General features: G+C 33.9%; 2 protein-coding genes and 1 long non-coding RNA gene across 10 annotated transcripts in view; 1 reads left to right on the top strand and 2 right to left on the bottom strand.

Moving 5' to 3' along the window:
- The window catches only part of LOC126965068 (arylsulfatase J-like), a 70,586-nt gene that overhangs the window by 4,735 nt on the left and 39,670 nt on the right, over nt 1-26,181 (bottom strand). The window lies entirely within an intron of this gene.
- LOC126965174 (uncharacterized) lies at nt 1,364-17,425 on the top strand. The gene is made up of 2 exons (XR_007729496.1): nt 1,364-1,441; nt 17,346-17,425. It is a non-coding gene; the product is annotated as an uncharacterized LOC126965174 (long non-coding RNA).
- Nucleotides 9,864-21,499, bottom strand: LOC126965016 (arylsulfatase B-like). 8 transcript variants are annotated; one of them, XM_050808431.1, is made up of 8 exons: nt 21,351-21,499; nt 17,913-18,017; nt 17,265-17,437; nt 13,490-13,716; nt 11,738-11,843; nt 11,115-11,267; nt 10,231-10,887; nt 9,864-10,160 (listed from the first exon to the last, which is right to left on the bottom strand). In XM_050808431.1, exons 3-8 carry the CDS (start codon nt 17,431-17,433, stop codon nt 9,928-9,930), a joined length of 1,545 nt encoding a protein of 514 aa, XP_050664388.1. In that variant the 5' UTR covers nt 17,434-17,437; nt 17,913-18,017; nt 21,351-21,499; the 3' UTR covers nt 9,864-9,927. The 8 variants fall into 8 exon arrangements, with proteins under 8 accessions (XP_050664388.1, XP_050664384.1, XP_050664387.1 ...); XM_050808427.1 differs by having other exon boundaries at nt 17,265-17,424; XM_050808430.1 differs by having other exon boundaries at nt 11,115-11,201; nt 17,265-17,424.

The raw sequence follows: 26,181 nt of genomic DNA, 5'->3' as shown, positions 1-26,181 counted from the left end.
AGCAAGACTAACGAACAGCTATTCATTTTTATATATATAGATTATATTTTAGTGATTATATTGAAGTGACTGTATTGTAGCTTGTAATGGTTTGTGGGATAATTTTATCTTTTTATACTGTTTAAATAACTTTTATATAATTAAGAACTAAATTGTTTGTATGTTTATCTGCATGATGTGTTCACCTGAAAGTGCAGGAACACGATTTTTGGGCTTTATGTTACAATTTTATGAATTGACATGTGTATTGGTGGGAGGACTGTGTTGGTGGACCTTGAATTAATGAATAAATACTTATATACATTTAATTATACTATCCAACAAGTTAAAAACGCGTTAATTCTACATAAAAGCTCCTAAATATATGAGCGATGGCTCATTTGATTCGAAATGACGACTAAAAAATGTATCGAAAGTATGTAGCACATAAAGATTTGCAATTGTAATTAACAAATTAAGATGATAGCTTTAAGTATTTCGTAAATAAAACACACTCAACAAATGTACATAAGACAGGAATGAAAAACGAAAATTTTAACATTTAATTTAGTCTTTCATAATATGTTATGTAGAAAGTATAATTCGTTAGACCTAATACTTTAAGGGTAGGCTGGCAAGTAGTGGTGTTCCAGACTAAAATTTATATATTTTACTGATTAAAAAAATTAATCAATTAAAGAATAGATGGGTAAGTAAGACCACCAGACCCATGGTTTATTAAGTTTATGTTTGTATTTTTGTAAGAAAACATCAAATTAAATTTTAGATATGTTAAGTATAATGTATTAATATAAAATAATTTCTCAAAGATGCTCAATTCTGGTAAGAGAACATTACGATGATAAAACAAGACTTCAGAATATCGCCTGGTTATTAATTTATTATTTAGTTAAATTAACATTATGAAATTACACTGCCTGTACATATACGAGAACCAACTATACGCTCATAAACATATTAGCCAATTTAAAAAGAATAGTGATGTACATAATGTCAATACTCGAAACAAACTCGCAATTCTATCTACTAGGCTCCGTAAAATTGCTAAATCTTTTAAAGTGGATTGTGTTATATTTTATAATAAACTCCCAAAAGATATTAAAATATTATCTATTAAAAAATTTAAATGTGTCGTAAAAAATAAATTAACATCTAAGGCATATTATAATGTGAAAGATTATTTGAATGATAAAGATAGTTGGAATTAATGTTCTAAGTTTTGTTAATAAATATTGTTATACTCATTTGAATGCTATTGTAACTTTTGTACTTCATCCTGACTTGCACTAAATAACTTATAAAGTTCTACAGTGAATAAAGATTTTTTTGACTTTGACTTTGACTTAATATTCACACCTACCTATGACGTGTGCAAATTTGCTCGTAAGGAGTGCAGATCTGGAGGGCGTGCATATGCAATGACTGTAGTATCGCTCCAGAGGTACACTGGTATACGCCAGCATGTCGATGTTTGGAGTCAATATTTGATTTGACCCGTGAAAACTAACATCGTCCCAACCCTAAAAGCAAAGTATAATATGATTAGTAATTTTTTTTCAATCCAGTCGTTAGTCATAGCGTACTTTCGGAGGCTATAATTGGACGTAATTCCCGAAAAACGTCACAAAACTGGTCACATGATTCATATTAACGGACTTACAAAAAATGGCAGCCCTCCTGTCACTCTTTAAGTGACATCATGACTTAGTAGCCCAACCCACACACGTATAGAACACACTAATATTTATTAAACCTTAAACACGAATTCCTTAAAATGTGATGTTTGTGGCTTGGAAAGTTTTTCAGGAACTACGTCCAATTTTGATTCGAAAATTAAATCTTTCGCATCGACATACATTTCTTTTAAGCGATCGTGACCTTCTTTTACGAGCTCTATCATTACTTTTGCAGTTTAGTTTATAATCTATTAGTTAATTTAAAAAGTTTTTTAGCAAGGAGTTTTCATCCAAGTTAAGTAAATATCAAATAGATGTTATACAATTATTTTAAATTCAATTCTTTTTGTTGCTGCAAATGTTTGTTCATTAGATTTAATTTAGTTCAAATTTTTACACTAACATTTGTAAGTTTGTCAAAATGACGTGGCCTAGTTTCGTTGTATAAAAGGCCAGCTGCAAAAACAATAAAGAGTGAATGAGAGTTTGTTAAAATATATTTAATTCTTCGATTAGTTTTTTACAATTTCCCATAACTGTATTGAAAAACTCGGGCTTGTCAATATCTGCTCGTTTACAATAACTTACTTTCCAGCCCTTCGGTCTTGATTTTAAGATTTTATTTTAAGAAAACTTTGAATACTAATTGTTCCTTAGGCTATCAGTGTAATAGTCTCGCTTTTAACCCGCCTTGGAATGCGTAAAAATACCTTCACCAAAATTCTGTGCGTCATCGCAATTACATTTGTACTAAGGAATTAAACTAGCTGTGGTGCTCTAATTATAATATACACTAATATAATGGAATATTGTGTTTTCATGCTCATATATTTCATTTTATCCCGGTTTTATCCTCCCTATATCTACCATACCCGTAGTATCCATCTATGGACAAGCAAAATTCCTTTTTATGGCGAGCGATTAACAGCTTCAACTCTAGAGCTCAATACTAATAGTTTATGTTTTGACTTGAGGAGTTCTTCATGTTATAATAAAATTATTTCACTTGGTTTATATACTACTTCATCTCTTTGTTTTGTTAATGTTTCTAAGTCTAAAATAAATAAATATTATACTTATAATCCTAATGCGGAATATTTGTAGATTTGTAATTTAAATAAAGCCTAAATAAACTAATTATAAAATAAATGTGACACTAAGTTTTTCAAAATTTAGCTTGAACCATTTTTAAGTAAATGTTATTCTTGATACAAAACTATTTATATTTTCAATGTTAAGGATTCTTATACTTTCGAATGAAGTATTACGTAACTGGGTTAGTTTAAGCACTTTTTACATAAGCGTATTGTGTAAGGCTATTGTTGACATAAGTACTGTGGTTACGACCTCCATCATCTGTTTGCGTATGCCAATCTATCTTCTAACGGCCGTTTTCAATAACGTATCTCTAGTTACGGATACATTGCTGTCACCGTTTAATGACAACATCTTATCTATCCATATTTATGTCCAATATAGTTATATTCCAATGCTCTCTGTGGATAGGTTATTGAAATGTTAGTAAGCGTAAAATAATAGATTTGTCTACCTCTAGTAAGTTAAACTAAGGATAGATAGTTTATTGAAAACGGCCGTAGTACAAATACAATATATCTGTCATAGTGATAGTCTTAACTTCATGTTATTAAGTTATTTTAAATAGTTATAAGTATTGTTTTTTTTTAATAGAAATAGGAATATGTTTATTGACCATAGTGAATTACATACATATTGTACCATAATTGGTGAACGTCATGATGCTACATAAGTTCGTAAAGGGGCTCTGACATGGGGAGAAGAACTAACAAGAAACTCCCAGCCCATCTTTTAAATCATAATTTTTTTTTTTTTTTCAATTTAAATCTCGAGAATATCTCATGTAATTATGCGAGCTTACCCTTAAACTTAGCCTATTTAATATAATTTAGATGGTCTGCGCCGAACCCAACAAGAACCATTCATCATTATCCTCTATATAATCTACTATACTATTGTAAGCCCTCTTTGTCAACTGATGAAACCAACTGATGAAATGGAGATAATAACCGTTATCACTTAATAATTCAAATTCCACGGGCTGTGATGAAATAGCAACAAAGGTAATATAGGAATGTGCAAAGGAACTAGCTCCAGTCCTAGCCTACTTAATAAATCTATCTTTTGAAGAAGGTAAGTTCCCATCAAATTTAAAAAAGTCAAAATTAACACCTTTACTCAAAGCGGGAGATAAATAAAATAATAAATTTAAATATAAAATAGGTAAGAAGGTTGCCAAATACATCGTCTAGTCTCGACAGACGGAGATTATGTGAGAATATTGAGGCTCAGAATTAACACAAAAGAAAACTCGAATAATTTGAGTAGTACATTATTTTATTATATCATCAATAGTTTTCGTTTCGTTAGTTTTATTATTTAAGTTAAAAAACTTATATATATATATCTCTTTATATATATAATTCTTGTGTGCGTGTGTATGTCACTGAACTCCTCCTAGACGGCTGGACCGATTTTATTGAAACTTTCTGTGTGTCTTCAGGTGGATTCGAGAATGGTTTAGATTCACAATTGAACTACCCCCTGAACGGCTGGACCGATTTTGATGAGATTTTTGTGTGTTCCAGTGAATTTGAGATTGATGTGTGTCTTCGGGTGGATTCAAGAATGGTTTACATTCACAATTGAACTACCTCCAAAACGGCTAGACCGATTTTGATGATATTTTTGTGTGTTCCAGTGTATTTGAGATTGGTTTAGATTCTCAATTCCGTCCATATAGTGTATTTTAGTGGACTCCTCCTAACGGCTGGACCGATTTTTCATATTTAAGACGTGTGTCCGAAATTTCCGACAGAACAACGTCTGTTGGGTCCACTAGTATATCTATATATATATACTAGCTGATCCGGCGATTTTATGAATTCTTTCGTAAAATGTGATTCCTGTTGCTATAATTAAATTGTTTCACCGCAAAACTGTCAAACCATGCGTAAATAAATTCTCTCACAGAAAATATGTCTATACAAAACAAATAATGAAAATAAAAATAATTATGGGTCCCAAATCGAAATAAAAACTATCCTATCTCTCAAGTTGGACTAAACTGCACTCCATGAAGTAATCCTCATTAAAATCCGTTCATTAGTTTTGGAGTCCATCGCGGACAAACAGCGTGTCACGTAATTTATATATATATTAAGATATATATATAAATTATAATTTAATAAATTAATTAAAAACAAATTTATGCATAATATGAAATTATCACTGTAATCTGTATGGAATTAAATTAAGCTTCATTAATATTATTGTTGTTGTAAATTCTATTACATCTAATATATAAAATTCTCATGTCGCGGTGTTTGTAGTTAAACTCCTTCCAAACGGCTTGACCGATTCTCATGAAATTTTGAGTGCATATTGGGTAGGTCTGAGAATCGGACATCTATTTTCCATCGCCCTAAATGTTAAGGGTGGTCCACGCCAATTTTTTTTTAATTTTTTTTGTAATTTTTTTTAAATTTGATTGATTGAGTATACAACTACAAATTTTCACCCATCGACAATACAACGTTTGCTGGGTCAGCTAGTTATCAATAAAGATATAAGAAAGCTTGTATTTCATACTATTAACCTTACCTAACTGATGTAATATTCACACATGTCTGTCTGTATAGCCGTCGAAAACTTGTAAAATAAAACAAATAATAACTTTCGATACAAAAAAATTGTTTGTGTGCCAATTTTCCAAAGTTTTTGAGTGTGTTAGTTTAATTTATTTCTATATTCTTTAAACCGTACTAAAAGTATAACAAAACTCAAAACATATTTTCCTTATATTACTTCTTTGTACTTTCACAGTTTTCTTGTAAGAAAACTTTCTTTCTTACCATATCATCAGCGACGATAAACACAACATTTGTAGGTTTTGAATTTCCACTTATTTGAACTACGAATTGTATCAACAATATTAACACTTTCACTCTGTGCAATGCGATCATTTTTTTTAAAGTCGTATAAAATAATTCACACACCAACTTATTTTTCGACTATTGAATACACTTGCGTGCATCTGATTGACACACAGCCAGCATATAGAGCCGTTTGTATAGTAAAACCACGAAAAACCCATTGCGAATAATGTTGCAACATAGCTACTGGTCGCATTGCTGTTAGGGCTCACTAGAAATGCAAGAGAGGCTTCGAGAGGCCCGGGGCGCTCAGAAGGCCAGCAGATATTAGTGAAATTACTGGGCAAATGAGACTTAACATCTTATGTCTCAAGGTGACGATCGCAGTTGTAGTGCCCAGAATTGTTGGGTATTTCAAGAATTGTGAGCGGCACTGCATTGTAATGGGCAGGGCGTATCAATTACCATCAGCTGAACGTCCTGCTCGTCTCGTCCCTTATTGAAATAAAAAAAGATAATAAAATAAAAATATTAATATTAATATGTTTATCTACACTGGCCTGCAAAAGTATGTATCACTTTAAAAATTGCCATTTTTTTATGAAATTAAGGAACGAGACGAGCAGGACGTTCAGTTGATAGTATTTGATACGCCCTGCCCATTTCAATGCAGCGCGCAGGATTCTTAAAAAACACAAAAATTCTGAGCGGCAATACAATAGCGCTCGTCACCTGGAGACATAAGATGTTAAGTCTTATTTGCCAAGTAATTTCACTAGATACGCGCCCTTTAGACCGAAACACAACAACATTACTGCTTCACGGCAGAAATAGGTGCCGTTGCGGTACCCATAATCAGCCGGCATGAAATCTTTTTTTATAAATTTCTTAAAAACCATACAAGTTAGAGATTTAAAATAAACAACGTTTTCTAGAATATTTTATCAATTCTTTAAGACTCCATTACCTAAGCTCACGGACTAGTAAAAAAAGAAGGACTCCGCGCCGTGATATTCGCAAGTGAAGCACCACCACCACAAGCTAGTGTGTGTGCGGTTACGGGGTATACCAGATACACAATTTTTCTGCCTTAAATAATCATATATCCACAAATACTTTTATAGTATTTTTTAACACTGTTTCACAACGCACGACGGTATTTTTAAATATTTTATTGCGACGCAAACTGATCTGTCACAGACGATGGCAAATCTCATAATGGCTGCCGATCGGCTTGTATTAGTGTAAGTGTGGGGCTATGTATTTACACGTTTAGCGGCTTGTTTTGGTGCCTCACTGTTATGTAAGGTGACACGGAGTCCTTCTTATTTACTCGTCCGTGCTTAAACTATGCATTTGTAACACTTTTAACTTAAAAAAAGATAAAACAATGAAATAGTATTTTAAATTCCATTTAGATTTAAACGAGCGTCGATACAGTAAATGAAGCCACAACCTGAGAAGAAATACCAAGAAATACCAAGCTTTATGGGTCATGCGTCATAAGGACGGTCGGCTTAGATGGTAAGAGCGCTGGTACGTAGCCTAGGAGTTGCGAGTTCGATTCCTGTACCGTCCATAAATAGTGCTGCATATTAAATTTGAAAAAATATTAAACTTTAAAAGTAATGAGTATTAAACCTAATATAAATATACTGAGACGTCACAATATAATATTATTTTCCAAATGATTTAAGTTTTCTTTAGTGTTAATTCCGCCACGAAAAAATCTGGCAAATAAATTTTGGCGAGGCAACAGGTCCTGAGGATGCCTCGTGTAGAGGCGAAACACGTGTCGAATTGTTTAAAGACAAATATTGGCGGAGTTAACACTAAAGAAAACTCAAATCATTTGGATAATTATGGATTTTTCGCAAAGTAGCGCCTACTTCAGTAAATTTTCATAGTATTATTTGTTGACAGTGACAGGTAACACGGGAAGATGTCTATAAAAGGCATGTCATAGAGATTCCATACCTGTTATTTCGTAGCATCAGAAATATGGATTATAATTAATCAAATCTATTTATAAGTGAAACAAAAGGATATTATAACACTGAATCATTATCCTTTTTACAGAAATTATCATCCCTGGTCTATTATACTTCTTTGGCGTAATAAAACTAAAAACCTTAAGGTTGGGGACTTAGCCAATGGCCTTTAGGAATCGAGCGGAGGTTGGTTACGTATCTCGCACAATATCGCCATAGTTTCAATTCAGAATTAGAAGCATTTTTAATTTAATTAAAAACTATGTTAAGTTAAATAGTATTAGTGTACAATTAATAAATTTTCGTACAATTTTTATCCAGATTGAATGATTAGCATGGCTCCAACTGTAAAAATTTAGGGTATTTTGGTGATTTTATTTCGCATCGCTATAAAAAATAGAATTGAAAAAAAAAATCATGTCATATTGTGTACATGATTAATTATTTTTAGTAAAAATATAAGCTTTATATAAACCGCGAAGAAATGGCTTCAATTATTCGCTATTTCGGCGATTTCTTGGGATAACGGTCTTAAAAAAATATTCCTCATGTTCTACTTTTGTAGAAAGAACAATATTGTAATTAAGAATGTAACATATACAAGCAATAAAATATTATTATACCACACATTTAAGTTAAATAACGTTTATTGAAATGTCATTAAATTATTTTTATACAAAATATAAATCCACCACATTTCATGTACCTATTATATCAATCACCTTTGTAGTTTAGATCAAGTGCCATCTACCGAAAACGGACATCATTAAAATGTTCTTCACGTAAGCAAAGAATTTATACGAATTAAACCACACAACAGATGTCGCTTTTTACCCAATTGTCTTTATTATTTATAAACAATGACGTAAAATGCTAAGTGAAATCTTTATGTAACTCCCCAGAGTAGAGATGGATATTGGATAATTACGTAGAATAGCGTTAATATTCTAAGTACGTACATACTATTAAAGTTAATGAACAACTTCGATATTTTGCATAATTAAATAATATTAAATTATTGCAAAAATAAACTAAGGTATCTCTTTGTTATTCCAAAAATATAATTATACCGCATAATTTAGTGTGAAGCATTATACAAATGGTCTAGTTGACCAGCTAACGTCAGTGTGTCGAATTTGCGTGACAGTGTGCGCGCGCATCGTAAAAATTCAATCTGACAAACGCGCCAAAAGAAGTATTACTTCAAAAATCTCGGCTGAATAATTAGCACTCAAAAACTTCATGCTATTTATTCAGTTTGAAAAAAAAACAGTTATTTTGTGTGTTTGACTACAAAATCAAAACAAAAAAATTTATCTAAATTTTCAAACATACAATTCCTAGCCTAGCGAAACTAAACGAAAAAGCGATTGTATGAAACGTGCAGTCATTGATAGATTGAGAGATGACGGCTATAATATTGTAAAAAACAGAGATAGCCGAAATCCACTACGTTTTAAGCAAACTGTTCGCCTTCAAACTTAGCCGGATTATACTTCGTCGCCATATTATTCCAATAACTATGTCAGACTTATGTCAAATTCTTACAGAGGCAGTCCCGGCTCTTATCTTATATTACTACATCATCTTATTATTATTATTTTATTAAGGTTATTTACATCCTCTTTGTTCTCAAAATACCTGTTGATTAACCTTAAATATTTTGTAGTTACTCAAAGTCAAATAAACTTTATTCTTTATTCAAATATGCTTAAACTAAGCGTTTATTGAATCGTCAGTATAAATCTTTAATTTAAATTATGAGATCTTTTCGGAAAAGGTACAGCTCGTGACAAGAACACACAAAATCCTCAATCCCTCCCTTTTAAATATTAAAATGAGTATTTTACAATTATAGCTGTGATATACTGATATAACAAATTAGTTCAAACATGTTCAAAGTGAGAAGACGGTTTAAGAACCAAAATTTCATAAAAAGTAGTAAAAAATAAACCGCATAAATATATTATTATTTACTGGATGCATCGACCTTAAGAGCTTGAATTCATTGTTTGTGTAAGTATGCTTCGTGAACATGATGGTCCTGATAACTGTCTTATTTATTGATCGCATCGAACAAATACAATAATTTATTTTCTATAACAGGTCGACCAGACAACTCAAGCAGCAATCGTTCATGAGTTGACGAATCGCCATCGTTCCGGTCGCATATATTTAAGAGAAGGATACGATCCGGTACACTAGCAATGGCATTTTAGTAAGATGATGAACCATGTTGTAGAATTACATAAAAATCTATTCTACAAAAGTTAGAATTCGTCTACTACAAAAATGTACGCATTTTTTATTAAATTTTCCAAACCGCAATACATAGTAACAATTTAAGTTTCATTTTGATTGAACTGTTTTCTTGTCAACACTGTCCAACCACGAAGTCCAAGTATAATTATGTAAAGAAGGCCGTGCTTTTGGATCTCTGAATATTGTTTTTTTACGTTTTACAGATCTTTTAATTTCAGCCATTAAAAGCCCGTGCATTGTTTCAACGATATCTGGATATCTGCTTGATAAATTCTCGGTTTCACAAGGGTCCTCTTTGATATTAAACAGGCATAAAACATCTGAAAAAACAACAATCTTTAATACCCGACATACATTACGGAAAATAACATAATTTGTTGGTAAGGTTACCTTGTTTTGGATGGCATAATTCCTCATAATTATTAGTGTTACAATCAACCCTGATTGTATTTTTTCGTACATCGCTTATATTAATTTGTATTCCTTTGCTTTGGAATATTTTATAAGTAGCACTTTTTCTGAGAGCCTCTTTGTACGGTGGAGCTTTCCCAATTATACCTTTCAATTCTTTTCCTTCATGAGTACTATAGCTATCAGGTACTTTTCCTGTTATTAATTTATAGTCATTAAAAATTATTGCAGCATAACCGTCAAAATCATTTATTTCGTATGAGACATTTCGATTTGATTCATTATTTGAAGTAATGCTCTCCCACAAGTTGATTCCATCAATATCTTTTGGTACGCTAGCACCAACAGCAGTCAGTAATGTTGGCAACCAATCAACAACATGAATGAAACCTTTCCACGTGTATCGGGAGTCAGTTAAATTCTTACTCCAAATTAATCCGTTTACTCTTATACCTCCATCAAATGGGCTAAATTTTAGTCCTCTCAACGGATAGTTGGATGCGAAATTTGCAGTTTCACCAGTTGTTATTCCACCATTATCTGACACAAAGACTATAATAGTGTTATCTAGAATATGTTTTAATTGCAATTCTTTTATAATTTCTCCAACACTGTCATCAAGCATCTTAACCATAGCTAAAAAATAATAATTGATTAGTAAATTTATTGAAGTAGGCGTTACTTTACGGAAATCCATAATTATTCAAATGATTTGTCTCGTGCCAGATTTTGGCGACTTAACATGTGCTGAGGATGCCTCGTGTAGAGGCGAAACACGTGTCGAATTGTTTAAAGACAAATATCGGCGGAATTAGCACTAAAGGAAACTCAAATCATTTGAATAATTAATATTATATTTATACCTGAATAAATCCTTCTTTGAGGAGATTCAACATGGCGTTGAGCACGCACTTGTTCTGGTGGAGCTTGCAACATCGCGCCTTCATTAGCTGCGTGAGGAGCATTGTGCGACAACATTAAGAAAAGAGGTCTTGAAATGTGATGGTTTCTGATAACTAAAAGCACACAAAGTCGTAGATCACTATTACCATTAGGTTATGTATTATCAGCTAGAAATTTAACGACTACCTATTTTTAAATTACTATGATACCTAAACTTAAATAATAAATTTAAGAAAAGAAAAATGGTTTTAGGAGACGCTCTGGACAGAGACTGGTGGAGGCAGATCATCCGCTCCAGATGCAACCCTAATACTGGCCACGTTCCTCAGACATGAGGAACCGACCCTAGAGAGAGAGATATGAAAAAAAATTGCAAAAATTTTCAGACACTAGCCAGTAGACCCACTTGACTTATATTATTTTATTTACATTGTTATATTTTATTTTTGGTTAAGATAGTTTCCTATGCGTATCTTAGATTATTATTTGTTTTCGTTTAATTTTATGTAATCTGTGTACGGACTTTTATTACGCGAGTCGCACTTGTCTGTTTTTAATTTAACTTATTTATTGGTTTACTCACTATTTACAGCTTCATTAGTATACAATTCCGTCACATAGCCGCTCACGTCCCAGGCCGGTGTCACGTTTCTGTATAAATCCAAGCCGGAAACTTGACCTTTACTCCACTAAAATATACACCAATGTTCGTTTAGTCATACAAATATTTGTTAAGCTACAAATTATCGCAAACTGCCTTTGTAGATGACCTGAAATGGCGTTATTATATAAGTATTACATACAATTATTTGGGCAAAAAAAGTTAATTTAAATTAGAGACAACTAGTCAGTATCACAAGACAGTCAAAATAGACGTTAGAAATGGATTTCAATCTAACCGGGACGATACGATATGGGTACCTTCAAGAAAAGCGCGTACACCTTCCTTAAAGGCCGGCAACGCTCCTGTGATTCCTCTGGTGTTGCAAGAGAGTGTGGGCGGCGTTGATCACTTAACACCAGGTGACCCGTACGCTCGTTTGTCCTCCTATTCCATAAAAAAAAAACTTTTCTGCGCAAATAATTGTATTTTATTAAATTAAATTTTATAACTTTATTTATTATTTTATTATTATTATTAATCTTACTTTTCTGCGCAAATAATTGTATTTTATTAAATTAAATTTTATTTAATATAATATGTCTTCAAAAATACTTCAATTAGCTCTCGACGTTCAATTTGCAAGATTAATATATTTAGTGATTGATTTAGCTTGGTATGTATTTTTTTTTTAAAGTGGACCAATGAGCGTGCGGGTCACCTGATGCTAAGTGATCACTACCTCCCATATTCTCTTGCAACACTAGAGGAATTACAGGCCGGGTTTTAAGGAAGGTGTACGCGCTTTTTTTGAAGGTACCCATGTCGTATCGTCCCGGAAACACCGCACAAGGAAGCTCATTCTACAGCTTGATTTTACATGGGAGAAAGTTCCTTAAAAACTGCAGTGTGGATTAATGCCACACAACCAGGTGGTGGGGATGATATCCTAACTTGTGGCGTGTCGTGCGTAAAAATCAGCGGCAGGAATCAGATGAAACAACTCTTCGGAACACTCTCTGTGATAGATGCGGTAGAAGACACACAATGAAGCGATGTCTCTACGCAACGCCAAGTGATCCAGCCGTTCACAGAGCACTGGGTCCCCAACAAATCGAGCTGTTCTGCGTTGCACGCACTCAAATGGATCGAGCTGATACTGGGGTGCGCCAAACACGAGATGACAGCAATGCTCCACGTGTGGCCGGTCCTGCACTTTGTAGAGCGCCAGAATGTGGGCCGGTTTGAAGTATTGCCGTGCTCTATTTATGACGCCCAGTTTCTTCGAAGCCAATTTGGCTTTCCTCTCCAGATTGCGGAAATGGCAATCGCTCGAGACTTCGAGACCCAGAATTCCGATAGTAGGTGAGGCTGTAATTGAAGTGTGATACGACAAATGGGGTTTTTTAGTGGTAAACGCGCAAACTTGAGTGTTCTGGGGGTTATATTGGACAAGATTCAATTTACCCCATTCCGCGACCTTCTCAAGAGAGGACTCGATAGAAGACACAACTGCGGTGTTTCCGGGATCTTACGACTTACCTTCAAAAAAAGCGCGTACCCCTTCTCTTAAAGGCTGGCAACACTTCTGTGATTCCTTTGGTATTGCAAGAGAATGTGGGCGGCGGTGATCGTTTACTCTGGATTGTCCTCCTTTTCCATAAAAAAAATACAGCTTTCTCTGAAAGCAAATATTTGGCCAATCAAACTGTAATAAATATGAATTATTCGTACCGTTTCAAGAAGTAAATATTCATAATAATCGATGTATCCAGCCCTGTGACCGAAATGTGTGTCGAATCCACGAAATGTAGGCAAATACCGGGACCGGGAGTGACCTACGTGCCATTTGCCCACGAGGTGAGTGGCGTATCCCAGATCCTTGAAATATTCCGGGAGCAGTTTTTCTGTCAGTGGTATAGCGCGATCTTCGGCATTTGTGAGGGGATAGCCTTGCATACCTGAAATATTTAGGAAAAAATGTTAATCCTATACAATTAATTTATATTAAAACCTATATTAATTTGCTTCGTATTGTAGTATTTATGTAACAAATATATTTATATATAAATATTAATATTGACACACACAATTATCTTGCCCCAAACTAGGCATAGCTCGTACTGTGGGTAGAAGACACCGATATATTTAATACAATATACTTACTTAAACATACATAGATACATATAAACATCCATGACTCGGAAACAAACATTCATATTCATAATATAAATGATTGCACCTACCGAGATTCGAACCTGGGACCACTAGTAAAGTCTAGACAAAGTAGCATTTTTGACTATATGACGAAATATGAAGTTAATACGTATCTCATAAAACACGTGCAGGTAATAATAGGGCTCGAAGATGTGCTTTAAGTTTTTTTTATGATAATTAGTGACGAGACGAGCAGGACGTTCAGCTGACGGTAATTGATACGCCCTGCCCATAAAAATGCAGTGCCGCTCAGGATTCTTGAAAAATCCAAAAATTCTGAGGGGCAATAATACAATTGCGCTCGTCTCCTTGAGATATAGGACGTTAAGTCACTAGCTACGGCGCCCTTCAGACCTTTCGGTCTGTTTCCACAATAATGCTTACACATTACTGCTTCACGGCAAAAATAGGCGCCGTTGTGGTATTCATAATCTAGCCGGCATCCTGTGCAATGGAGCCTCCCACTGTTTAACAGTAAAACAATAAAACTCCAGCTGAATATTTAATCCCTTCTATTTGCAAACCACACGCTTAAATAATGAAAGGCACACGAAAGATGCATGCATTTAAGGCGAAGATTTAAACAGAAAACACGCATTCAAGGTGTTTTTAGACAAGTTTTATGGTGAAAATATAGTATTTGGAGCTATGAACACTACTTTATCCTGTTACACATACCTTTAAGTCTTACTTGTAGGTTGCTAATGCTTGCTGTTGGTTGAAGTTAACACTCCAGAACTATTATGAACTACCAGTTTTCTTTGCAGTTAAACAAGTTTTTTCTCGGCATGATGCATTTGTTTAGTATACTACTCTCATAAAAGTTGTTTTTATAGCTTTTACTTTTTTGTGTAGGTACATTTATTCAGATTAGTAATCAATAATGAGGATTGTAAGCAATCAAACTGTTTGCGCCTGTTAAAATGTTACATTTTCGACGCAAGAATTTTTAAAATATTGGCTTTGTTACATAGGAGCCGTGAACTCATATCGCTCAAGGTCGCCGGCATTTATTGTCGCCTTAAGTGCTTTTAACTCGAAACTAGCGATGGCCTGATTCTTATTAGTAAACTTTTTATCAACGTTTATTTTATCTCTGTGCACCAATTTTGATCAAGTCTACGCTGAAGGCGCTCATGAAAATTTTATGAAAGTACGTCTAATAGCTCAAGACGTTAGCGTGTCTAAAAAATTAACAGACAGATGATTAATTTGTTTTGTGTTTAGTTACACACCCCAATATCCAATGAACAAGTACGTCGACTCTATAGTTTTATTATGACGACCTGTATAGCCGAGTGGTTAGCAATCCTACCTACTAAGCTATAGGTCCCGGGTTCGAACCCCGGTAGGTGCAAGCATTTATATGATGAATATGAATGTTTGTTTCCGAGTCATGGATGTTTAAATGTATTTATGTATGTTTAAGTAAGTATATTGTATTAAATATATCGTTGTCTTGCAACCCATAACACAGGCTATATATGCCTAATTTGGGGCAAGATAATATGTGTAAAAGTGTGTCAATATTATATTATATTATTATAGTACCTATAGAGAAAAGATATATTTAAGAATATATTAAAACTATAGACCTGTAGCACCGCGCACTTTTGGAAATTATCTTCGACCAATTTTTAGGCCAAAGCGGAGAGGAGATGTGAGAGCTCGAAATCAGTCAACTGCCAAGTCAACATACAGAAGTTTTGAAAGTTTTACTGAAAATATTATAAAAAAAAAAAAAAAAAAAACCGTCATCATTAAAAACAAACGTGAAGTGAAAAGATAATTTAATTTACTACCGACTATATTATGTATACAAGAGTTAATGTAATTTGAGAAGAAAATTTTTGGAGCCTCCTGCTTTTTTGAGTTATAATACTTCGCTAAACTACTAATGTCGGTAAAAAATACGGAAGGAACGCCATTTGCATTCAAGATCAGTCAATCGAAATTCAAATAATGACGCTTTCGGCTGTGCGAGACAGAGAAGGTGAGGGAAAAGGGCGCGTGACTACAGACATGCAACATCTCCGCTCTGCGGCGCCGCTTGCTCGCTCGCGGATCAAAGAAAAATGAGACATCTCCTCTTCTCCGCTTGGTCCATTTCCACCGAACCTAAGCGGAGAGGAGATGTGGAAATAACGATATCTGATTGGTTATCAAAACGCATCTCCCCTCCTCTCCGCTATGGTGGAAACCGGGCCTTATATTGGACGGAGTTCTAGCTTGCTTTGAGCTGTTGCCACTCTTATACTATGTGTTGTCATCTTTGTCTATTTCTTGAAATCTTCGCATGAGTAATAAGGATAACTCGTGTAAGTTGGCAACGTCGTATTGTACGTGAAAAACGTGTCAGCTTAGGTGATACCGAGTCGGTCAAGTCGGTCAAAAAAATTGCGATTTCTTGCATAAATTTAGTAAAATATTCATACATTTCATTGGTTTTGTTAAAAATCTATTGAAAAAGTGAAAATATGTCACGTGTTACTGTATTTTATTAATAAATAACAACTATTTATTAATTATTATACTTACTGATTTTGTATGAGATAATTGATAAAGATTTACAAGTTCTCAATAATTATGATAGTAAAACTACAATTACTACTAGAAGGAATGACACACACCTAGTAAACAACAATAATTACACCAACAAATACAATTTGACACGCATTTAGAGCTATCAAAGGAAATTACTTATTGAATTGTAGGTACTTATGTACCAGTCTAAAAGTTGACCTCATTAAAAAATTAGTAAAGAATACACGGTAACTGATGCGTGCATGCCGTTATCGATAAACAGTAATTATTATAGCTATCGACTACACAGCGTGAACTGAACAATCGATTAACTCGATTAGTGATAGTAATAACCGCCCATCACTCGAACAATCGAAAAAGGTGGCAAATATGAGTGATTTATATTTCTTACTAGCCAACCTATGCTGAGAGCTGTTCGAGCAAACTACAATGTATCCAGTAGACATTCATTGAGAGATAAATTTAAGGAGATCAACATATTAACAGTACCATGTCAATACATATTAGAAAACCTAATATTTGTGCATAAAAATATAGACCGTGTTAAAAAAAACGGTGACATTGATAGCTGTAATACTAGAAATAAGCATAATCTTGCTCTGATTCGCACAAGGCTAACGAAAATAGACAAAACAATTAGTGGATAATATGTCCGTGTTTATAATGAAATACCTGAAGAAAATTGCAAACTACAATTAAAAAAGTTTAAAATATATGGCTTATTTATAAAATGGCTTAATAAACCCACCTAACACGTGAGCAAATTTGCTCGTAAGGAGTGCAGATCTAGAGGGCGTGCATATGCAATGACTGTAGTATCGCTCGAGAGGTACACCGGTATACGCCAGCATGTCGATGTTTGGAGTCAATATTTGATTTGACCCGTGAAAACTAACATCATCCCATCCCTGAAACATTGCTCTTTTTTGAATAACTTTTAGTAATATGATATCTCGTATATGTTAGACCACGGACTAGTAAAAAAATAAGGACTCCGTGTCACCTTACATAACAGTGTAGCACCAAAACAAGCCGATTAACGTGTAAATACATAGCCCCACGCACACACTTACACTACTACACACTACAGGCCGATAGGCGGCCATTATGAGAATTGTCATCGTCTGTGACAGAACAGTTTGCGTCTGAATGAATAAAATATTTTAAAAATGCCATCGTGCGTTGGTAAAAAGTGTAAAAACGATACTATACGAGTATAAGTAATTGTGGCCATATATGATCATTTAAGGGAGAAAGATTGTGTAACTAGTATCCCCCGTCACCGCACACACACTAGCATAACGGTGCTTCACTTGCTAATATCACGGCGCAGAGTCCTTCTTTTTTTACTCGTCCGTGATGTTAGACGTATGTCATGAAATGTGAAACTCCTCACCAAGTCGTCAGCAATTATAAAAACAACATTGGGACGAGTAAAACTGCCTTGACGCGACATCTTTATCAGAGCAGCAATAAATATAATCCATCTTGATCGCATATTCTAAAAAACAAATAATATGTTTATAAACACATTCAATAAAATAATTAATTGTAGATAGTTTGTAGTTATTTGAAAGAATTACCCATACCATTGAATCTCACCACATTGCCATCGGTTGGATCCTCGCCCTGCACATACCAATGTGCTTTCGGATTTGGGATTTGAATCGTGTTGGATTTGAATATTGTAAATAGAAGTGTTTAGTGGTTAAGTGAGTATTGCTGAATATATTGTAGATGAACATGCTTTATTGGTTATTTGGTTGAGTTCTTGTGACAACTTTAATCATGCTCACTCAATAACTTTTGTTTTGTATCAATTTACATTTACTTTTTTGACTTACTTGTGTAAGGCATTGACTATTTCAAGTTTGATTATATTTGTCGCATCACTTTTTATTTATTTATTGACACTAACAGCATTACATACAAAACATTAAAAATAATTATGGTCTAATAGGTACATAATCTGGTATGAATGTCAGTTACTGGTGCATACACCACTCTCATTGCAAAACATTAATTTAAATACAAAAACAGTTCGACCTACAAATTTTACAAGGATTTTAAGCAAATTACTAAAAATAATAGATACAATATAATGAAAAAATAGTTTGTATTAATATCAACTAACATATTATTATTATTTACGAACAGAAATGTGCGGTTAGTTTTTTTTTCAGACTTGTCACTGTGTCATAAAAATATCAAAATCTGTTATGGACGCGGAAAATCGATTGTACTCAGAACACATCCTTGATAATGGAGAATGTTTAAGGGCATTTGTCCAACTTATTGGTTCCACAAGTATGTTAGTAATCGTACTTTACATATTATATTATATCCTAATTGCAAATGATTTGTAAAACGATGAAAATCTAAATCATGATTCAAAAGAGTGGCAATAAGTTTCTTACTACTTCTTCTCATTAGCTCAACCCTTTACGAAGTAGCAGTAGATTCAATAAGATAATGTTTTTTTGACATTCATAAGTGTCATTTCCGTAACCTACATGAATAAAGTGATTTTCATTTGATTTGTTAAAAGGATATCTATCAAAAGTTGCGAAAGTCGATTCCAGATATGTCAAAATGTGAAACTTCACCCCGACCACGTTGATGATTGTGCAATATTCTGCTAGCTGGATAATTCAGAACCGATACGACTCAGGGACCTTCAATCTAAGAGCATACTGTCGTTGCAAAGGCCGGCAACACTCCTTGATCTTTGGTGTTACTGATTGGAACGAGGTTCCTTATCGGACGCTAGCTTATCGGATGGGGGCTAGGCGTAAGAAAGTGTAAGATTTTTCCATCACGACCCGTCTCAGCCGGACGCGGAGTGAGGTATTATTAATTTCAACTACTGCTTTGAAATCAGGTTGACAGAGTGGTCAACAGAGCTAGATTTAAGAGATTTTCTTACTAAATTCAATTTTTGTTTTATTTTCATAGTAAACACTATTGCAACAAAAAAACGGCCACCTACTCGTATTGGAGATCCAACAGTTCGACAATCATAATAAAACATAATACCAATTACTGGTTCTTGCTTAAAAAAACAACAGGTAGGTACATAATATAAAGAAAGGTGCATTAGCACTTAAAAGTGATTATACACTATAGATAAACAGTACAAGAGGGTTATTCACATAATTTGGCATACTAACTAATTACTTATGTATCTGTAATAATAATTTACTTAAGTGTCAAACACTTAGGTATATAAAACCATACAAAATTTGCAGTTAATAGCTTTTAGATGCTAGTCATTCATTTACTTGTATTTATTTATCAATAATATAATGTGTTTATCAATTTTTTTTATGACAATAAGGGACTAGATGAGCAGGACGTTCTGATCATGGTGTTTGATACACCCGGCCCATTACAACGCAGTGCCGCTCAGGATTCTTGAAAATCCCTCAAAAATTCTGAGCGGCACTACAATTGCACTCGTCACCTTGATACATAAGATGTCAAGTCTCATTGGAACAGTAATTTCACTAGCTACGGAGCCCTTCGGACCGAAACACAATTAGGCATCTACTGCCATATAACACACACTTTTTACATCGATAATATTAGTTTTTAGTATTGCTTTACATAATAATACAAACTAACCTAACTGATATACTAGTCTAAGAAACACTGATTCTTATAATATACTTGTATAGTCTAATTCATATTCATACTCAGTTAAAAAGGTTGCTTCATTCACAATATATTTAACGGAAACACTTAAGGCTGGGGACCGAGCCAACGGCCTTGAGCAATCGAGCGGAACTAGGTTACCTCTCTCCTACAAGACCGCCATAGTTTTAATTCAGAATTAGAAGCATTTTTTATTTATTACAAGCATAATACAATTTTTTTACGAAATTAACAATACTATGTCATGTTAAATACTATTGGTGTACAATTAATAATAATTTTCGTACAATTTTCATCTGGATTGAATGATAGAGGTATATTGGTGATTTTTTGCAGTGTCTATAAAAAATAGAAATGTATTGGAAAAATTAATTTTCTTCTCATATTCTGTAGGTATATAATTATTTTTTGTAAAAATATAAAGCTTTACACAAACTGTTATGAAATAGTTTAAATTTTGCGCTATTTTGCCGATTTCTTGAGAAGGAATCGTGAAAGATGTCTAGAGCTTGCTTCTGTAAGCGATTGTAACTCAATTTACCAATTAGTGTCTTAATTCTAACAATATTTGGACATCTTTGGGCAGTATTAGTAAGTGACGATTGGGTGTAGAAATGGTTTATAGGTACCTAACTGCATTATGTTACTGACTAAACTCTTGAAACTATACAAATATTTTTCAGAACGAAGTTTCATCTGACCACAGATTAATAAAATATTAATTTAGCATATTACGATACCTGTAAAATATTTTTAAGGAAACATAAACTCTGTAGTTTCACTTCCCATTAGGAACTAACCTAACCTATTTGCCCTCAAATCAAATCAAATCAAAATCAATTTATTCATGTAGATCACGGTAATGACACTTCATCATCCATGTATTTTTTTTTTTATTGATATTTTTTCTCTCACCGCCACATCGTAAAGGGTTGAATGGGCAAATGAGAACAAGTGGCAAGAAACTCCTTTTTTTAATCAACATTAACAAAACAAAAGTTATTGAGTACAGTAGCTGCATCATCCACAAACGCCGAAAATAAATAAAGATATAAAATTTTTAAGAACTATTCTGAATGAATTATTACAACTCTTAAAACTACATCATCTCGACTCCATTCATCTTGATAAAGAAATACTGTATATGTTATGTAATAATCAATTCATATATTCTACTCACGTTTCGATAGAACTCACATTTACTAGTAGGTATCGACTCTCACTTTTCACGTAAATATTTCTAAATATTAGCCGATGTTTTATTATTGTCACGAACACAGTGCGTGAACACTCCGAACAAACTGGTAAACGTAGTTTCTCTCGCACGAAACGTTACCAAAAGACGAGACTGCCGGTAAAGTTACTAGAATTAAATTTTCGCCAAGTGCACAACTATAATATTATTTATAATACTAATATTTTTCTCTGAGTTCTGTAGTTTATTTTATTACGTTATTTCAGTATAATTTAAATTATTAACAGTATTTCATGAAACAGCTAGTATTTCAATAATGAATGGATACAATATATTCGTATTTAAACTATATTGTGATTATTATTTGTCAAAACCCATATAGCCCAGAGCCAAGAAACCACGCTTTCTCAGTCTGTTCCGGGTTCCACTCCGGTAGGTGCAAACATTTATATGATGTAAATTTACCAGTGAGAGGCTCCTTTGCACAGGATGCCGGCTGGATTATGGGAACCACAACGGCGCATACTTCTGCCGTGAACAGTTATGTGTAAGCATTACTCTGTTTCTGTCTGAAGGGCGCCGTAGCTTGAGAAATTACTGCGCAAATGAGACTTAACATCTTGTATCAAGGTGAGTTTTTCAAGAATCCTGAGTGGCACTGCATTATAATGAGCAGGGTGTACCATCATCAGCTGAACGTCCTGCTCGCCTCATCCCTTATTTTTATAAAATATATATGAATATATTTTATAATCGTCGCAAATATGTTGCTCTCAGTGAGTCATACATCTTTGTGCCCTTTGGTGTCGAGACACTTGGCCCGAGGGGCCCAGAGGCGCGGAGAATGTTCAAAATACTATCTTCGCGCCTCAATTAAGGCTACTGGAAACTCAAGCGCTGGCAGGTATCTCTGTCAACGGATCAGCCTAGCTATCCAACGCGGAAATACTGCCGGTATTCTTGGTACGCTTCCACGTAATGATAGTTTTAATTTTATGTAGTCATAGTATTGTAAATATAGTTATAAGATTTGTTTTGTTTGAATAAATAACTTATAACTGTAAATTTACATTGCCAGTCGTCACTGTTTGCAATTCGATATGGCAACAATAACCTTGTTTTAGGACTTCTTATATCTTATCTCTGTTTATTTCTTTATCTTTTGATATCGGTATCTCTATCAGATTTTCTTCTTAAAAACTCATTTAACTTGAGACACCTATGAGTCCTAAAAGACATTAAATTTTTGTTTATTATATTTCTTTGTTATTCGTAAAGAGTATTTATTTGTAAAGTCCCTGAATCTAAAAGATATATTGTATTTATTGTACGTCACATGATATCTATCATCAATGGTTTGCGTAAAGCGTCTGTCTTACGGCCGTTCCCAATATTCAATCTATCTCTTACTTGAGATAAGAATCGTAACTATTAATGAATTTTCTGTCCCAATAAACTTATCGACGGTAACTCACCTTATCCGTACGCGCTGTCTGTCAATGGGACGACGTATAGCTTACCAGCGATAGAAGTTTGTATGGAAATTTCAATTCACGCGTCCTAATATAAGGCGATAAGAATGACTTATCGGGTATATTGGGACAGCTTCAGATTATTGACTGCTAATTACTGACAGTAGAAGTAAAGTAAAGTGCTCATTTATTCATGACATAAGGTAGAAATTAGAAGGTAGTAATTTATCTCTATCTGTAGATAGTATATTTTGAACAGCCGTAAGATAATTTATACATCTAGATAGAATCTCTTGCTGTTAGACAACCGATAAAAACAAGCGTGTAATAGTGTGCGTGACAAGGTACGTCTTACACTCGGGATTTGTATGACACTGTGTTAGTGTGAGTGAATTGCTCAAAATAGGGGTTAGTTCGAAATTTAATGTTTTCGATGTTTTAACATGTGTCATAGTCTATCTAGATGTATACTTGATCTAAGGTGACTGTCAATTTATGTAGAAAAGTTTTAACTATAGTTGTATTTGCAACCTACTTGAAACAGGTGAAAAATAAGTAAGCATATTACATACATTTTTTTAATGAAAATAAGGGACGAGACGAGCAGGACGTTCAGCTGATGGTAATTGATGCGCCCTGGCACTGCATTGTAATGCAATGTAGTGCCGTTCAGGATTCTTGAAAAACCCCAATCATTCTGAGCGGCACTACAACTGCGCTCGTCAACTTGAGTCATAAGATGTTAAGTCTCATTTGCCCAGTAATTTCACTTGCTACGACGCCCTAGATACATTATTATAGTATCTAATCCTCTACAGTAACTATCGTTATTTTATGCCTTAGATTATGGATTGGTCTCAGCTGCGCTCTAACTAGATACCGCAGGCGTAGTCGCTAACTGCGGCAACTATTACTACGCCTAAGTGTGCGTACTCGAGCCAGTCTTGAACAATGTGTTACTTTGACGTGCCACATGTTCTGTTATTCTTTGCTCATAATTGAAACTAAAATGCCCGGGTTGCGTACTAAAACATTGTAAAATTAATACTACAAGAAATAAGAAAGGCACTCGGATCACATATCATCAGTAAGTATTTTGTATTTTATTAATTTCAATGGAAAATAACACGAAGCGTATGTTACAAAATCTGAAAGATGCCATTGAGTGTCAAGATGCCACACACACAAGCATCTAATAGTTGCCGTAATAAAAAAGCTATTATTCTTAGGTAGTGCCGTATCTAGTCTAATCCTTAATCGAAGGTTTGTGGCATTCGAAGCGCCAGTAAGTACACATTTTAATTTCAATATTAACTAATTTGTTTACCCACCAAATATCATTATAATTTGGACAAATACTTCTAAAAGAAAGGTATAAGATATAAAAAAAATCAAATATATCATTAAAGTTGTACTGTCATATAATTAAATATACGGACGACCGACTATAACCTAGTGGTTAGTAAGCCAGCCTACAGAGCTAGAGGTCCCGGGTTTGAATCCCGGTAGGTGCACACATTTATATGATGAATATGAATGTTTGGTTTCGAGTCATGGATGTTTATATGTATTTATGTATGTTCAACTATGTATATTGTATTAAATATATCGTTGTCTAGTGCCCATAGTACAGGCTATGCCTAGTTTGGGGCAAGATTATTTTATGTAACAGTGTGTCAATATTATTATTATTATATATATCATTGAACAACTCTAATACTACTCAATATTGTCAATAAAATAAATTAGATTGTTAGAGTTAGAATAACACCTTTTTTACATTTATTACTTAATCACAACCAATTCTTAAAAATAAGTCTGTAAAAATAAATAAACAATATATAATTCTAACTACGGTAAAATTTTTACCAGTAGGCTCCTTTACACAGGATGCCGACTAGATTATGGGTACCACAACGGCGCCTTAATCTGCCATGAAGCAGTAACGTGTAAAAATTATTGTGTATCAGTCTGAAGGGCGTCGTAGCTAATGAAATTACTGGGCAAATGAAACTTAACATCTTATGTCTCAAAGTGACGAACGCAATTGTAGTGCCGATCAGGATTTCGTGGTTTATCAAGAATCCTGAGCGGCACAGCGCGTATTAAATACCATCAGCTGAACGTCCTGCTCGTCTCGTCCCTTAATGTCAAAATGTAATAAAAAATTATTCACATTTCAAATCATGGTTTGTAACGGTCAATAATGGATAAATTCGTTTCCGTTATTTTGTTCCAGTGTAAAGTTTTACAGGAGTTTTATATTAAACCTTTTTATTTCTGATACTTGATTGATTGTAGAATCAAGATACCTACGAAATGGCATACATTTGTCTCGTGCAATCAAGTTATGACTAAAAATTTCCTCAAAAATTATAACATTGCACTGTCAATCAATGGATCCAAGAAAAGTAGAATACATATTTCTACCCGGTTTATTCAAAGAATCTTTTGTAATGAGTTTCAATAACCGTGAAATAGAGTTTAAATATAAAACAAAACCTTTTTCGAATTCTCTATGTACTTACATACGCTCCGAATTTTTATTCAGTTTCCAAGCCTTGTTACAAATTCCATTTTATTCGTTTTCGACCTAATATTTGTATTGTACTAATGGAAAAAAAGACGAAAGATGGTCCAAAGTAGTAACGAATTGGTACCCTATAAATAGGAGACGAAATCGAGGCAGGCCTAATAAGAGATGGAGCGATGAGATAGTAGAAACAGCAGGAAAGATGTGGACAAGAATTGCAAGAGACAGGAACAAGTGGAAATCAATGGAGGAGGCTTTTACCGCTAAAGGGGTCCTTATGTCGAAATTAATAACTAATTATAGTAACAACTATAGTAGTAACACTAACAAATACAATTTATAATTAAATATCTTAATGTATAGATGTAAGGAAATAAAGCTATCAATAAATAAATAAAATGAAACATTGCGTTGATAACGTGATTTTTTTATGACTATAAGGGACGAGGAGACCGGGATGTTCAGCTGATGGAATTGATACGCCCTGCCCATTACAATGGAGTGTCACTCAGGATTATTGAAAAACCTAAAAATTCTGAGCGGTACTACTATTGCGCTCGTCACCTTCAGACATAAGATGTTAAGTCTTCTTCAGACCGAAACAGAGTAATGCTTACACATTACTGCTTCACGGCAGAAATAGGCGCTATTGTGGTACCCATAATCTAGCCGGCATCCTTTGCAAAGGAGTTTCCCACTAGTTTTTGTATTGTTGGTATAACATTTATTATATTTTCAAATTGCACTTAACTTAATTAAGCTAGGTTCACTGTTATTACAAACCATAGATTTACAATATATCAGCGTATAG

This window comes from Leptidea sinapis, chromosome 6 (assembly GCF_905404315.1).
Source record: "Leptidea sinapis chromosome 6, ilLepSina1.1, whole genome shotgun sequence".
NCBI classification, from domain to species: Eukaryota; Metazoa; Arthropoda; class Insecta; order Lepidoptera; family Pieridae; genus Leptidea; species Leptidea sinapis.
Note: the sequence above shows the minus strand (reverse complement) of the source record. Positions and strands in the feature narration are given on the sequence as shown.